This window comes from Oncorhynchus keta, chromosome 1 (assembly GCF_023373465.1).
Source record: "Oncorhynchus keta strain PuntledgeMale-10-30-2019 chromosome 1, Oket_V2, whole genome shotgun sequence".
In the NCBI taxonomy this organism is placed as follows: Eukaryota; Metazoa; Chordata; class Actinopteri; order Salmoniformes; family Salmonidae; genus Oncorhynchus; species Oncorhynchus keta.
In genome coordinates this window covers 5,004,026-5,021,864 of record NC_068421.1, presented here as the reverse complement: position 1 = coordinate 5,021,864, position 17,839 = coordinate 5,004,026, and the positions used below count along the sequence as shown (strand labels likewise).

General features: G+C 45.2%; 1 protein-coding gene across 18 annotated transcripts in view; it reads right to left on the bottom strand.

The window, feature by feature from the left end:
• The window catches only part of aplp2 (amyloid beta (A4) precursor-like protein 2), a 112,294-nt gene that overhangs the window by 43,688 nt on the left and 50,767 nt on the right, over positions 1 to 17,839 (bottom strand). For 10 of the 18 annotated variants that reach the window (XM_052465706.1, XM_052465213.1, XM_052465307.1 and 7 more), the window contains 3 exons: positions 16,190 to 16,348; positions 13,828 to 14,016; positions 7,182 to 7,281 (listed from right to left, as the gene is read on the bottom strand). In XM_052465706.1, the coding sequence (XP_052321666.1) occupies positions 7,182 to 7,281; positions 13,828 to 14,016; positions 16,190 to 16,348 (448 nt within the window). The remainder of the gene's footprint in view (positions 1 to 7,181; positions 7,282 to 13,827; positions 14,017 to 16,189; positions 16,349 to 17,839) is intronic. The other 8 variants (XM_052465519.1, XM_052465625.1, XM_052465763.1 and 5 more) reach the window with 2 other exon arrangements.

Sequence of the window (17,839 nt, the reverse complement as noted above, 5' to 3'; positions counted from 1 at the left end):
TGTTGGTTCCAGATTTGGTGCATCGGTACCGCTTGCCATGAGGTGCAGAGAGAATAGTTCACGACTAGGGTGGCTAGAGTCGTTGACAATCTTTTAGGGCCTTCCTCTGACACCGCCTGGTATAGAGGTCCTGGATGGCAGGCTACCCTCTGTAGCGCCTTGTGGCCGGAATGCCGAGCAGCTACCATACCAAGAGGAGACGCAGCCAGTCAAGATGCTCTCGATGGTGCAGCTGTAGAACTCAGAACATGTTCATCCTCCTGACGGGTAAGAGGTGTTGCTGTGCCTTCTTCACCACTGTGTAGGTATTAATATGAATTCCTTAGTGATGTGGACCCCCTGAGAAACTTCACGCTCGCGACCCGCTCTACTGCAGCCTTTGATGTGGATGGGGGAGCGTTCGGCCTTCATTTTCCTGTAGATCAGCTCCTTTTGTCTTGCCGACATTGAGGGAAAGGTCGTTGTCCTGGCACCACACTGTTAGGTCTCTGACCTCCTCCCTGTAGACCGTCTCATCGTCATCGGTGATCAGGCTTACCACCGTTGGTGTCGTCAGCACACTAAATGGCATATATTATTATTATTATTATTATTATATTACAGAAGGGGACAAGTGCACACTCCCTGAGGGGCCCTCGTCTTAGTGTGCTCTTGCCTACCCTCACCACCTGGGGGCGGCCCGTCAGGAAGTCCAGGATCCAGTTGCAGAGGGAGGTTTTTAGTCCCAGGGTCCTTAGCTTAGTGATGAGCTTTGAGGGCTCTATGGTGTTGAATGCTGAGCTGTAGTCGAAGAATAGCATTCTCACGTAGGTGTTCCTTTTGTCCAGGTGGGAAAGGGCAGTGTTGGAGTACAATAGAGATTGTGTCATCTGTAGATTTTGTTGGGGTGGTAATTTGACCTTTATTTCAACAGGGAATCCCATTGAGACCAAGGTCTCTTTTACAAGGGAGCCCTGCGTTTTTACAATTGACACATTTGATAGAATTACAAGCAACAGATAAAATACAACGAAACATTTCTCAAATACAAAATCATAGATAATACCCTGGTCGGCACCAGAACATCCCGTTTCAACAAGATGTGCAGATTGTTCCAGCAGTAGGGCGCATCAGAACTAAAAACCCAATTGGCTGGCCAACCTGGATGGAAAAGGCTGTTCAACCAGGGCGGAAAAGGCTGGCCAACCAGGGCGGAAAAGGCTGTTCAACCTGGACGGAAAAGGCTGTTCAACCTGGACGGAAAAGGCTGTTCAACCTGGACGGAAAAGGCTGTTCAACCTGGACGGAAAAGGCTGTTCAACCTGGACGGAAAAGGCTGGCCAACCTGGACGGAAAAGGCTGTTCAACCTGGGCGGAAAAGGCTGGCCAACCTGGACGGAAAAGGCTGTTCAACCTGGGCGGAAAAGGCTGGCCAACCTGGACGGAAAAGGCTGGCCAACCTGGACGGAAAAGGCTGTTCAACCTGGGCGGAAAAGGCTGTTCAACCTCGAGGCACCTCAACAGTTAACCAACGCTGCAAATGTGTTTTGAAACGCTTGCCTTTAATGAGGACAAGCCAACCTTTTGATACGTATGTGAATTGTAGTGGATCCAGGGTGTCTGGGATGACGGTGTTGTTGCGAGACATGACCAGCCTTTCCAAAGAATTTCATGGTATTTTTAGATGCGAGTTTTACGGGGCGGTAGTCATTTAGGCCGGTTACCTTGGTTACCTTGGTGGTGTCTTGGACACAAGGACTATGGTGGTCTGTTTGAAACATGTAGATATTACAGACTGGGTCAGGGAAAGGTTGAAAATGTCAGTGAAGACACTGCTGGTCAACGCATTCTCTGAGTCGGCATTCTGGTAATCCAACGAATTGGTGCGGGCACTAGAACAGTCTGCAACACCCGGCCTCACCCTACTAGAATCTGAAGTCAAATGTCTACTGTCTGCTGATGATCTGGTGTTTCTGTCACCAACCAAGGAGGGCCTACAGCAGCATCTAGATCTTATGCACAGATTCTGTCAGACCTGGGCCCTGACAGACCTGGGCCCTGACAGACCTGGGCCCTGACAGACCTGGGCCCTGACAGACCTGGGCCCTGACAGACCTGGGCCCTGACAGACCTGGGCCCTGACAGTCCTGGGCCCTGACAGTAAATCTCAGTAAGACCAAAATAATGGTGTTCCAAAAAAGGTCCAGTCACCAGGACCACAAATACAAATTCCATCTAGACACCGTTGCCCTAAAGCACACAAAAAACTATATACTATAACTACATTTAGTATATAGTACACTAAAACTATAACTACATATAGTATATAGTACACTAAAACTATAACTACATATAGTATATAGTACACTAAAACTATAACTACATATAACTACATATAGTATATAGTACACTAAAACTATAACTACATACCTCGGCCTAAACATCAGCACCAGAGGTAACTTCCACAAAGCTGTGATCGATCTGAGAGACAAGGCAAGAAGGGCCTTCTATACCATCAAAAGGAACATAAAATTTGACATCCCAATTAGGATCTGGCTAAAAATACTTGAATCAGTCATAGAGCCCATTGTCCTTTATGGTTGTGAGGTCTGGGGTCCGCTCACCAACCAAGACTTCACAGAATGGGACAAACACCAAATTGAGGCTCATGCATGCAGATTCTGCAAAAATATCCCCAGTGTACAACGTAGAACACCAAATAATACATGCAGAGCAGAATTAGGCCGATACCCACTAACTATCAAAATCCAAAAAAGAGACGTTAAATTCTACAACCACCTAAAAGGAAGTGATTCCCAAACCTTCCATAACAAAGCCATCACCTACAGAGAGATGAACCTGGAGAAGAGTCCCCTAAGAAAGCTGGTCCTGGGGCTCTGTTCACAAACACAAACACACCCCACAGAGCCCCAGGACAGCAGCACAATTAGACCCAACCAAATCATGAGGAAACAAAAAGATAATTACTTTACACATTGGAAAGAATTAACAAAAAAACAAAGCAAACTAGAATGCTATTTGGCCCTAAACAGAGAGTACATAGTGGCAGAATACCTGACCACTGTGACTGAACCTAAACAGAGAGTGGCAGAATACCTGACCACTGTGACTGACCCTAAACAGAGAGTACACAGTGGCAGAATACCTGTCCACTGTGACTGACCCTAAACAGAGACTACACAGCGGCAGAATACCTGACCACTGTGACTGACCCAAACTTAAAAGGAAAGCTTTGACTATGTACAGACTCAGTGAGCATAGCCTTGCTATTGAGAAAGGCCGCCATAGACAGACATGGCTCTCAAGAAAAGACAGGCTATGTGCTCACTGCCCACAAAATGAGGTGGAAACTGAGCTGCACTTCCTAACCTCCTGCCCAATGTATGACCATATTAGAGAGACATATTTCCCTCAGATTACACAGATCCAAAAAGAATTAGAAAACAAATCCAATTTTGATAAACTCCCATATCTACTGGGTGAAATACCACAGTGTTCCATCACAGCAGCAAGATGTGTGACCTGTTGTAAATACATATTGTAAATACAACTAACAGTTTATGTTGATTTTAATGTCTTTATTCTTTTGGAGCTTCTGTGAGCGTAATGTTTACTGTTCATTTTTATTGTTTATTATCTACTTCACTTGCTTTGGCAATGTTAACATATGTTTCCCATGACAATAAAGACCCTTGAATTGAATTGATAGAGAGAGAGAGGGATACAGAGATACAGAGGGAGAGAGCTAGAGACAGACACACAGATGCAGAGAGAGAGAGCTAGAGACAGACACACAGATACAGAGAGAGAGAGCTAGAGACAGACACACAGACACACAGATACAGAGGGAGAGAGCTAGAGACAGACACACAGATACAGAGAGAGAGAGCTAGAGACAGACACACAGATACAGAGAGAGAGAGCTAGAGACAGACACACAGATACAGAGAGAGAGAGCTAGAGACAGACACACAGATACAGAGAGAGAGAGCTAGAGACAGACACACAGATACAGAGGGAGAGAGCTAGAGACAGACACACAGACACAGAGGGAGAGAGCTAGAGACAGACACACAGACACAGAGGGAGAGAACTAGAGACAAACACACAGAGAGAGCTAGAGACAAACACACAGATACAGAGCTAGAGACAGACACACAGACACAGAGAGAGAGAGCTAGAGACAGACACACAGATACATAGGGAGAGAGCTAGAGACAGACACACAGACACAGAGAGAGAGAGCTAGAGACAGACACACAGACACAGAGAGAGCTAGAGACAGACACACAGACACAGAGGGAGAGAGCTAGAGACAGACACACAGATACATAGGGAGAGAGCTAGAGACAGACACACAGATACAGAGAGAGAGAGCTAGAGACAGACACACAGATACATAGGGAGAGAGCTAGAGACAGACACACAGATACAGAGGGAGAGAGCTAGAGACAGACACACAGATACAGAGGGAGAGAGCTAGAGACAGACACACAGATACAGAGACAGACACAGAGAGAGAGAGCTAGAGACAGACACACAGATACAGAGACAGACACACAGACACAGAGAGAGAGAGCTAGAGACAGACACACAGACACAGAGAGAGAGAGCTAGAGACAGACACACAGACACAGAGAGAAAGAGAAACAGTACTGTACTGTGACCCAGTTCTGTCAAAGCATCCCACTTTCATCTACAGTAGATGCACACCCCACACACGCCACACACACACACACACACCTCTTTTACAAATCTAAATAAAAAACGACAAACATCTAGAGACACAGCAGGAAGACATTTCAGATCCCCAAACCTCCCTGCTCCTCTCATTTCGTTTCCTCTCATCTTGTATAAGTTTTGAGTTCACAGTCCTACGTGAGTCAAACGGAACACAGACCAAATGTTGCAGAGTTCTGCAGAGTTTAGTTTCCCAAGCTGAGACACACTGAGAAGCATAACGAATACACTGTTCTGTATTTATGCTATGAAGCTCCATTACCTCCTCATTACCTGCTCAGCCACAGACACACAGACACACAGACACACAGACACACAGACAGACAGACAGACAGACAGACAGACAGACAGACAGACAGACAGACAGACAGCTCAACCGGCCTATTTTTGTTAATTCTCCTGACCCAATGAGGAAGACTACAAAACGCATGGCGAGCCTTCATCACTAAGGAGGTTTCCTCCGAGGGGTATGAGCAGACTGTCATCCCGAGTGAGCGGAGAGACCGCCATAACGAGTCAACGGCTACAGAGTAGTCGCAGTCAGGCGACAGGGATGGCAAAGAGCCGGTGAGATGCCTTGAATGAAGAGGGAACTGTGCTGCCTGTCTTCTCATCTCCTGCCGTTGACCACAGCCTCCTGCTCAAGTGGTTCAGTCTTGACTGTTGGGGGGCTAGAAATAACTAAATGTTCCAAAACTTGTCAAAAATCATAGCACAGACTTAACACTGTCATATAGCTGTTTTGTATGATTCCTGTTCCTTTGATTTGATTCCTGTTCCTTTGATTTGATTCCTGTTCCTTTGATTTGATTCCTGTTCCTTTGATTTGATTCCCGTTCCTTTGATTTGATTCCCGTTCCTTTATTTGATTCCTGTTCCTTTGATTTGATTCCTCTTCCTGTTGATTTGATTCCTGTTCCTTTGATTTGATTCCTGTTCCTTTGATTTGATTCCTGTTCCTTTGATTTGATTCCTGTTCCTTTGATTTGATTCCTGTTCCTTTGATTTGATTCCCGTTCCTTTGATTTGATTCCCGTTCCTTTATTTGATTCCTGTTCCTTTGATTTGATTCCTCTTCCTGTTGATTTGATTCCTGTTCCTTTGATTTGATTCCTGTTCCTTTGATTTGATTCCTCTTCCTTTGATTTGATTCCTGTTCCTTTATTTGATTCCTGTTGATTTGATTCCTGTTCCTTTATTTGATTCCTGTTGATTTGATTCCTGTTCCTTTATTTGATTCCTGTTCCTTTGATTTGATTCCTGTTCCTGTTTTCAAGTGCTTTGAGAGGATTTCTGTAAATGAAAAACGCTTCAGAAGTAGAATAAATTATTATTATTATTAAGAGAGGCATGAGAACGTTTTTATCCATCATGGAAATAAAAGTACTGTCAGCTACTGTATTAGCGTAGCGATAGCATGCTAAAGATAATGCTAACCTCATCTCTGAATACCTAAAAAGGCTAGTTTGTAGCAGTATTCGATGTTGTTATTTGGTATTCACACTACAGGATCACTTACTTTTAGAATAGTGGTAAACTCATCAACTGGACAGCAACATCCAATATTATACAGGACGACATACAAGCAGGTGAAAACTACAGTCAGGTTAATAAGGGACATTGTTCTGGGATGGATTTAAAGAGACAAGTTCCAGAACGTGGGTGACTAGTAAGTATGTTTTAAACGTCCCTCTTTGGGCTGGATGTGTAGTTCATACATGCATCATCTACGAGCAGAATTACTGTCTTACGTCAATTAGCCACGAAACCTCTAGTTTGAAAGGGACTGTTTTCTGGAAGCTGTGCAGTTCATTTTTCCATACATTTCCGTCCAGGTTGGCCGGCCCCTTCCGTCCAGGTTGGCCGGCCCCTTCCGCCCTGGTTGGCCGGCCCCTTCCGTCCAGGTAGGGCCGGCCCCTTCCGTCCAGGTAGGCCGCCGGCCCCTTCCGTCCAGGTAGGCCGCCGGCCCCTTCCGTCCAGGTTGGCCGCCGGCCCCTTCCGTCCAGGTTGGCCGCCGGCCCCTTCCGTCCTGGTTGGCCGGCCCCTTCCGTCCTGGTTGGCCGGCCCCTTCCGTCCTGGTTGGCCGGCCCCTTCCGTCCTGGTTGGCCGGCCCCTTCCGTCCTGGTTGGCCGGCCCCTTCCGTCCTGGTTGGCCGGCCCCTTCCGTCCAGGTTGGCCGCCGGCCCCTTCCATCCTGGTTGGCCAGCGTGTGTGTGTGTGTGTGTGGCCAGTGTGTGTGTGTGTGTGTGTGTGTGTGTGTGGCCAGTGTGTGTGTGTGTGTGGCCAGTGTGTGTGTGTGTGTGTGTGGCCAGTGTGTGTGTGTGTGTGTGTGTGTGTGTGGCCAGTGTGTGTGTGGCCAGTGTGTGTGTGTGTGTGTGTGTGTGTGTGTGTGTGTGTGTGTGTGTGTGTGTGTGTGTGTGTGTGCGTGCGTAAAGCACTCACCAATCTCATCCTGGATCTCCTCGGCGACGTAGGGAACCTTGTAGAGCAGAGACAGACTCTGGTTCATCCTCTCCTCGATCACACGTAGGTGGGTCATCACCTGAGATAGGACACACACGGTTGTGACTTCGTGACAATGATCGCACAAACAGCCGCTCACTGATTTGCCAGTTCTAACACAGTCACACCTCCGACACCGTAAAAACACACCAGCTGAGTGTTGCCTATTGTAGGATAACGCTTGATCTGATTTAATCTAGGCCCTAGTCTTTGTCCAGAGATGCAAATGTCCCACAGCTAACGAATGACAATAATGTCCCTTTACAACATGCTCAACACACACACACACACACACACACACACACACACACACACACACACACACACACACACACACACACACACACACACACACACACACACGTCAACCTTCCACTTGATGTTTGACAAACAGCCTAGTTCTACAATCACATAGAGATTTCTCTCCACCAGTGAGTCTGCCCTTCTGGGCTGAAGAGACAGGCAGGGACAGCGAGACCATCGATTCTCAATGGACTATCAGCAGGACAATAGACGCTTGCTGAGTTTAGGGACTTTAAATGTATTAATGGATGTTTGCCAGGCATGTCTCTTCTCCCATCTCTTTGCACAGCCCACCACATGCCCTGTTCTGTAACCACATCTGGATAGATCCATAACGAATTACTACGGGAATAAATATCACTGAATGACAGAAATATTGGAATAAAGTAGGCTAATGAAGGAAACAAATTGTTGCTTACTGAAACTCCCAAAGACATCCAATTGTTTTGAAGAAATAGCCTACCCGCGTGTGGTCAACTATTTCAGCACCGTTTCACACTGCTCTGAGACAAGCATGGGGGACTGGTCTTGATAAATCAATCATATTTTTTATGTTCACTGAATCTCCATTTGGTTAGACTACAATTAGGGTGTAGAAATGTTAGGATTATTTTTTCTCTTCACTTGCAGTCACTAAGAATCCTAGGCCTACTTCCTGACCAGTCACGTTGTGCAGCGCCATATTGACCTAATAAAACCCTGAGTCCATAGGCTACTGTCAAATGGATTTCTGGGTTTTTTTGTAGTAGAGAAACACCATAATATTCATCAATTGAATTAAGCAACTTTTCATTTCTAACAGAAACAGCACATAACCAATCATCAACATAACCAATAATCAACATAACCAATAATCAACATAACCAATCATCAACATAACCTATAATCAACATAACCAATAATCAACATAACCAATAATCAACATAATCAATCATCAACATAATCAATAATCAACATAATCAATCATCAACATAATCAATATAGTCTGTTCTAACAAAATAGTTTTTAAAGTCTCTGGTACGGCCAATATTAAAATAAATCAAACGCATTTGTGAAAAGAAAAAAGAAATTGCTTTAGCCGACATGTTTTGGTTTATTAATAGTTTAATTATTCAAGTCTCTCTTTGTTATTATGTTTTATAACTAAAATTATTGACTGTATTTAATGACACAGATGACTTGTATTCTGTGTGATGACAAATGAATGAATGACTATAATAATAATAATATAATAATAATAATATGATGGATATCCTGTATATTGCCTTTTATGCCAGTATGTAACTCTAAAACAGCTACTGTAAACAGGACTCTTATATCTACAGAGCCATGTCAATAACTTCACTTCAATAAAAATAAAAAACTCCACCTGTCCCTGACTTTACTTCAATAAATACATTAACTTTACACTCTTGCAGAAGACCTACATTGAGAGATTAATATCATGAAAGGCTAATACCTTGATCATTTCATCCTCAAAGCACCATGATGGTCTGATGCACTATATGTACAATAACTTTAGAATAGCCGGGACCCAACCAGTAGCCTGCCGACCAGTAGCCTGCCGACCAGTAGCCTGCCGACCAGTAGCCTGCCGACCAGTAGCCTGCCGACCAGTAGCCTGCCAACCAGTAGCCAGCCAACCAGTAGCCAGCCAACCAGTAGCCAGCCAACCAGTAGCCAGCCAACCAGTAGCCAGTCTAATAAATGCATTTAATATACACAATCACAAATAAATCCATTCATATTTTGTTTAGGAAGGTCATAAAAAAAACATGATACTAACAATTTATTTCAAAAGAACAGAATAGCACGTTTTCAGATTTACCTGTGCTATATTAGAGGAGGCTATGGCTGTGCCGTGTCAATGAAATTAAATAGTTCATTTAGCAGACATCACATGCTGACATTCCCCAGCCCTATACAATAGAAACAGGATTGAATATAACAGAATACAGCAGAAAGGAGATCTGCCTCCAGATGGGTGTTAAAATCTGCCTCCAGATGGGTGTTGAAATCTGCCTCCAGATGGGTGTTGAAATCTGCCTCCAGATGGGTGATGAAATCTGCCTCCAGATGGGTGTTGAAATCTGCCTCCAGATGGGTGTTGCAATCTGCCTCCAGATGGGTGTTGCAATCTGCCTCCAGACGGGTGTTGAAATCTGCCTCCAGATGGGTGTTGCAATCTGCCTCCAGATGGGTGTTGAAATCTGCCTCCAGATGGGTGTTGAAATCTGCCTCCAGATGGGTGTTGAAATCTGCCTCCAGATGGGTGTTGAAATCTGCCTCCAGATGGGTGGTGATATCTGCCTCCAGATGGGTGTTGAAATCTGCCTCCAGATGGGTTTTTGAAATCTGCCTCCAGATGGGTGGTGATATCTGCCTCCAGATGGGTGGTGATATCTGCCTCCAGATGGGTGTTGCAATCTGCCTCCAGACGGATGTTGCAATCTGCCTCCAGACGGGTGTTGCAATCTGCCTCCAGACGGGTGTTGCAATCTGCCTCCAGACGGGTGTTGCAATCTGCCTCCAGACGGGTGTTGCAATCTGCCTCCAGACGGGTGTTGCAATCTGCCTCCAGACGGGTGTTGCAATCTGCCTCCAGACGGGTGTTGCAATCTGCCTCCAGACGGGTGTTGCAATCTGCCTCCAGACGGGTGTTGCAATCTGCCTCCAGACGGGTGTTGCAATCTGCCTCCAGACGGGTGTTGCAATCTGCCTCCAGACGGGTGTTGCAATCTGCCTCCAGACGGGTGTTGCAATCTGCCTCCAGACGGGTGTTGAAATCTGCCTCCAGACGGGTGTTGAAATCTGCCTCCAGACGGGTGTTGAAATCTGCCTCCAGACGGGTGTTGAAATCTGCCTCCAGACGGGTGTTGCAATCTGCCTCCAGACGGGTGTTGAAATCTGCCTCCAGATGGGTGTTGCAATCTGCCTCCAGATGGGTGTTGCAATCTGCCCCCAGATGGGTGTTGAAATCTGCCCCCAGATGGGGGTTGAAATCTGCCCCCAGATGGGGGTTGAAATCTGCCTCCAGATGGGTGTTGAAATCTGCCTCCAGATGGGTGTTGAAATCTGCCTCCAGATGGGTGTTGCAATCTGCCCCCAGATGGGTGTTGAAATCTGCCTCCAGATGGGTGTTGAAATCTGCCTCCAGATGGGTGTTGAAATCTGCCTCCAGATGGGTGTTGCAATCTGCCTCCAGATGGGTGTTGCAATCTGCCTCCAGATGGGTGTTGCAATCTGCCTCCAGACGGGTGTTGAAATCTGCCTCCAGACGGGTGTTGAAATCTGCCTCCAGACGGGTGTTGAAATCTGCCTCCAGACGGGTGTTGAAATCTGCCTCCAGATGGGTGGTGATATCTGCCTCCAGATGGGTGGTGATATCTGCCTCCAGATGGGTGTTGATATCTGCCTCCAGATGGGTGTTGATATCTGCATCCAGATGGGTGGTTCAATCTGCCTCCAGATGGGTTTGGAAATCTGCCTCCAGATGGGTGGTTCAATCTGCCTCCAGATGGGTTTGGAAATCTGCCTCCAGATGGGTTTGGAAATCTGCCTCCAGATGGGTGTTGAAATCTGCCTCCAGATGGGTGTTGAAATCTGCCTCCAGACGGGTGTTGAAATCTGCCTCCAGATGGGTGTTGAAATCTGCCTCCAGATGGGTATTGAAATCTGCCTCCAGATGGGTGGTTCAATCTGCCTCCAGATGGGTTTGGAAATCTGCCTCCAGATGGGTTTGGAAATCTGCCTCCAGATGGGTTTGGAAATCTGCCTCCAGATGGGTATTGAAATCTGCCCCCAGATGGGTTTGGAAATCTGCCCCCAGATGGGTGATGAAATCTGCCTCCAGATGGGCTTTGAAATCAGTAGGCATGTAGCTGGGGATATTCTAGGAAAATGTTACATTTTGAAACAGAGACCATCTGTAAAATATTTTGTGTTGTTTGGCAAAAACTAGGTTCATTAAAAACCTTGGAATATGCTCTTCCTGATCGGTTACAGCAATCATAATGTCTGGACCCCTGATAGCAATCACAAAGTCTAGAGGATCATTTGGAATAGTAAACAACCACCAACAAGCTTCTCAAAGATGCCCTCTGGGGTGGCTGGGGCAACTAGCATTAATGGCCACAATGGATGACAGTAAAATACTATGACATCATGCAAGCTTTTAAAGGAATAGCCACTGTAGGAATGGACAGAGAGCCGGGTTAATCCCAGGCACTCCAATAACTGTTACGGTTATATAAAACAGACCACAACACCAGCACTCACAAAGCACAAAGGCCTTTCTTAGAATGTACTTTGGAGTCACATGTCAAATTTACTACAAGAAAAGAGACTTCAAAGCTCCCAAAATCCAGTCTGTTTGGCTTGGCTGACGTGCAGAGCTGAATGCAGAGCTGAATCTAGAGCTGAATGTCGCTGGAACGTCAGGGGAATTTGATGGCTGAAGAGAGAATTTACAGCTGCTGATAAACAGGATGTAGAGAAGAGCAATAAACAACTCCAACAAGATGAACTACAGAAATCAGCTTCCCATGACAGAACACTGGTTCTGTAGATCACGCCATCCTTCTAGAATCAGCTTCCCATGACAGAACATTGGTTCTGTAGATCACTCCATCCTTCTAGAATCAGCTTCCCATGACAGAACACTGGTTCACTGTAGATCACTCCATCCTTCTAGAATCAGCTTCCCATGACAGAACACTGGTTCACTGTAGATCACTCCATCCTTCTAGAATCAGCTTCCCATGACAGAACATTGGTTCTGTAGATCACTCCATCCTTCTAGAATCAGCTTCCCATGACAGAACACTGGTTCACTGTAGATCACTCCATCCTTCTAGAATCAGCTTCCCATGACAGAACACTGGTTCACTGTAGATCACTCCATCCTTCTAGAATCAGCTTCCCATGACAGAACTCTGGTTCACTGTAGATCACTCCATCCTTCTAGAATCAGCTTCCCATGACAGAAAACTGGTTCTGTAGATCACTCCATCCTTCTAGAATCAGCTTCCCATGATAGAACACTGGTTCACTGTAGATCACTCCATCCTTCTAGAATCAGCTTCCCATGACAGAACTCTGGTTCACTGTAGATCACACCATCCTTCTAGAATCAGCTTCCCATGACAGAACTCTGGTTCACTGTAGATCACTCCATCCTTCTAGAATCAGCTTCCCATGACAGAACTCTGGTTCACTGTAGATCACTCCATCCTTCTAGAATCAGCTTCCCATGACAGAACTCTGGTTCACTGTAGATCACTCCATCCTTCTAGAATCAGCTTCCCATGACAGAACTCTGGTTCACTGTAGATCACTCCATCCTTCTAGAATCAGCTTCCCATGACAGAACTCTGGTTCACTGTAGATCACTCCATCCTTCTAGAATCAGCTTCCCATGACAGAACTCTGGTTCACTGTAGATCACTCCATCCTTCTAGAATCAGCTTCCCGTGACAGAACTCTGGTTCACTGTAGATCACTCCATCCTTCTAGAATCAGCTTCCCATGACAGAACTCTGGTTCTGTAGATCACTCCATCCTTCTAGAATCAGCTTCCCATGACAGAACTCTGGTTCACTGTAGATCACTCCATCCTTCTAGAATCAGCTTCCCATGACAGAACTCTGGTTCACTGTAGATCACTCCATCCTTCTAGAATCAGCTTCCCATGACAGAACTCTGGTTCACTGTAGATCACTCCATCCTTCTAGAATCAGCTTCCCATGACAGAACTCTGGTTCTGTAGATCACTCCATCCTTCTAGAATCAGCTTCCCATGACAGAACACTGGTTCTGTAGATCACTCCATCCTTCTAGAATCAGCTTCCCATGACAGAACACTGGTTCTGTAGATCACTCCATCCTTCTAGAATCAGCTTCCCGTGACAGAACTCTGGTTCACTGTAGATCACTCCATCCTTCTAGAATCAGCTTCCCATGACAGAACACTGGTTCTGTAGATCACTCCATCCTTCTAGAATCAGCTTCCCATGACAGAACACTGGTTCTGTAGATCACTCCATCCTTCTAGAATCAGCTTCCCGTGACAGAACTCTGGTTCTGTAGATCACTCCATCCTTCTAGAATTCCTGTATTAGTATGAATGGCAACGGTCCTGTTGTTAAAGACAAATTACATAATGGCCTTTCTCCCTCCCTATTTCATCCCCTCTCTCTCTTTATGATGGTCTCGCTCTGTCTGGTCAGCAATGATGGGGGTTGTCTGTAATAGGCAACGGGGCATAGAGTACCAAGGTGTGTACCTGTTCAGGGTTAGGGGTCAGGGTGTGTACCTGTTCAGGGTTAGGGGTCAGGGTGTGTACCTGGGACTTCATCTGGGAAGCCTTCTCAGGGTCGACAGCCAGTACGTGTTGGTAGTGGCGGATGGTGTGCTGACGGTCCTTGTTCTCCGCGCGCACATACCGCCTCAGAGCCTGCAGGATACGGTGGGGCTGGGGGAGGAGTGTAGAGAGGGAGAGGGGGGAGGAGTGTAGAGAGGGAGAAGGGGGAGGAGGAGAGAAAAAGGGGGAGGAGGGGGAGAGAGTGCGGGGAGGCGAGGGATAAGAGAGAGAGGGGTTAGAACATCAATTTGATTCTTCCATAGGCAGTAGTGTGACGTGACACATGAGACTAGAGGACAGGAAGGAGAGAGAGAGAATAGGGTTAGGGTGCCATTTGGGAAACACCCAGAGAGTGAGGACATGTGCCCAGGCAGCCTGAGGACCACATGATATTAGATGAGAGCTATAAAACATGGAAAAGGGATTATATGGAGGATGACTGGTATTTGATAAAACATGGAACAGGGATTATATAAAACATGGATTGTATGGAGGATGACTGGTATTAGATAAAACATGGAACAGGGATTATATAAAACATGGAACAGGGATTATATGGAGGATGACTGGTATTAGATAAAACATGGAACAGGGATCACGAGGAGGATGACTGGTATTAGATAAAACATGGAACAGGGATCATGAGGATGACTGGTATTAGATAAAACATGGAACAGGGATCATATGGAGGATGACTGGTATTAGATAAAACATGGAACAGGGATCATGAGGATGACTGGTATTAGATAAAACATGGAACAGGGATTATATGGAGGATGACTGGTATTAGATAAAACATGGAACAGGGATCCTGAGGATGACTGGTATTAGATAAAACATGGAACAGGGATCATGAGGAGGATGACTGGTATTAGATAAAACATGGAACAGGGATCATGAGGAGGATGACTGGTATTAGATAAAACATGGAACAGGGATTATATGGAGGATGACTGGTATTAGATAAAACATGGAACAGGGATTATATGGAGGATGACTGGTATTAGATAAAACATGGAACAGGGATCATGAGGAGGATGACTGGTATTAGATAAAACATGGAACAGGGATTATATGGAGGATGACTGGTATTAGATAAAACATGGAACAGGGATCATGAGGATGACTGGTATTAGATAAAACATGGAACAGGGATCATGAGGAGGATGACTGGTATTAGATAAAACATGGAACAGGGATTATATGGAGGATGACTGGTATTAGATAAAACATGGAACAGGGATCATGAGGAGGATGACTGGTATTAGATAAAACATGGAACAGGGATCATGGGGATGACTGGTATTAGATAAAACATGGAACAGGGATTATATGGAGGATGACTGGTATTAGATAAAACATGGAACAGGGATTATATGGAGGATGACTGGTATTAGATAAAACATGGAACAGGGATCATGAGGAGGATGACTGGTATTAGATAAAACATGGAACAGGGATCATGGGGAGGATGACTGGTATTAGATAAAACATGGAACAGGGATTATATGGAGGATGACTGGTATTAGATAAAACATGGAACAGGGATCATGAGGAGGATGACTGGTATTAGATAAAACATGGAACAGGGATTATATGGAGGATGACTGGTATTAGATAAAACATGGAACAGGGATCATGAGGAGGATGACTGGTATTAGATAAAACATGGAACAGGGATTATATGGAGGATGACTGGTATTAGATAAAACATGGAACAGGGATTATGGGGATGACTGGTATTAGATAAAACATGGAACAGGGATTATATGGAGGATGACTGGTATTAGATAAAACATGGAACAGGGATCATGAGGAGGATGACTGGTATTAGATAAAACATGGAACAGGGATTATGTGGAGGATGACTGGTATTAGATAAAACATGGAACAGGGATTATATGGAGGATGACTGGTATTAGATAAAACATGGAACAGGGATTATATGGAGGATGACTGGTATTAGATAAAACATGGAACAGGGATCATGAGGAGGATGACTGGTATTAGATAAAACATGGAACAGGGATCATGAGGAGGATGACTGGTATTAGATAAAACATGGAACAGGGATCATGAGGAGGATGACTGGTATTAGATAAAACATGGAACAGGGATCACGAGGAGGATGACTGGTATTAGATAAAACATGGAACAGGGATTATATGGAGGATGACTGGTATTAGATAAAACATGGAACAGGGATCATGAGGAGGATGACTGGTATTAGATAAAACATGGAACAGGGATTATATGGAGGATGACTGGTATGTCTGTAACCTACCCTCGGTGGGTCAGCCTGCAGGGCTGCAAGGTAGTTCTCCAGCGCCAGGCGGCGGCGGTCGTTGAGCATGGCCTCTACCCGAGCCAGGTGGGTCTCAACCAGCTGCTGCTTTTCACTGGCTGCCTCCTCTTCCAGAGACTCTACCGTGGCCTGGAAGTGCTGAAGGGGACATAGCATAGTGAGATAGGGCACTCATCCCTAACCCCTACCCTAACCCCTACAGTATCTAGAGGACTGACTATGTCTCTGTTACAGTATCCTGAGGACTGACTATATCTCTGTTACAGTATCCAGAGGACTGACTATATCTCTGTTACAGTATCCAGAGGACTGACTGTATCTCTGTTACAGTATCTAGAGGACTGACTATATCTCTGTTACAGTATCCAGAGGACTGACTATATCTCTGCTACAGTATCCAGAGGACTGACTATATCTCCGTTACAGTATCCAGAGGACTGACTATTTCTCCGTTACAGTATCCAGAGGACTGACTATATCTCCGTTACAGTACCCAGAGGACTGACTATATCTCCGTTACAGTACCCAGAGGACTGACTATATCTCCGTTACAGTATCCAGAGGACTGACTATATCTCCGTTACAGTACCCAGAGGACTGACTATATCTCTGTTACAGTATCCAGAGGACTGACTATATCTCTGTTACAGTATCCAGAGGACTGACTATATCTCTGTTACAGTATCCAGAGGACTGACTATATCTCTGTTACAGTACCCAGAGGACTGACTATATCTCTGTTACAGTATCCAGAGGACTGACTATATCTCTGTTACAGTATCCAGAGGACTGACTATATCTCTGTTACAGTATCCAGAGGACTGACTATGTCTCTGTTACAGTATCCTGAGGACTGACTATATTTCTGTTAAAGTATCCAGAGGACTGACTATATCTCTGTTACAGTATCCAGAGGACTGACTATATCTCTGTTACAGTACCCAGAGGACTGACTATATCTCTGTTACAGTATCCAGAGGACTGACTATATCTCTGTTACAGTATCCAGAGGACTGACTATATCTCTGTTACAGTACCTAGAGGACTGACTATGTCTCTGTTACAGTACCTAGAGGACTGACTATATCTCTGTTACAGTATCTAGAGGACTGACTATATCTCTGTTACAGTATCCAGAGGACTGACTATATCTATGTTACAGTATCTAGAGGACTGACTATATCTCTGTTACAGTATCTAGAGGACTGACTATATCTCTGTTACAGTATCTAGAGGACTGACTATATCTCTGTTACAGTATCTAGAGGACTGACTATATCTCTGTTACAGTATCTAGAGGACTGACTATATCTCTGTTACAGTATCTAGAGGACTGACTATATCTCTGTTACAGTATCCAGAGGACTGACTATATCTCTGTTACAGTATCCAGAGGACTGACTATATCTCTGTTACAGTATCCAGAGGACTGACTATATCTCTGTTACAGTATCCAGAGGACTGACTATATCTCTGTTATAGTATCCAGGTTTGGTATTTATCTGAAACTTGTTCACTGAGGAGATCTCTGATCCAATCTCATACGGATGTATGATCGCTGTGGTAACTTGTATCTCTGTATAGGGAGAACTCTGTACAGTTCTTCACCCGCTTTGAAACAGGGGTCGT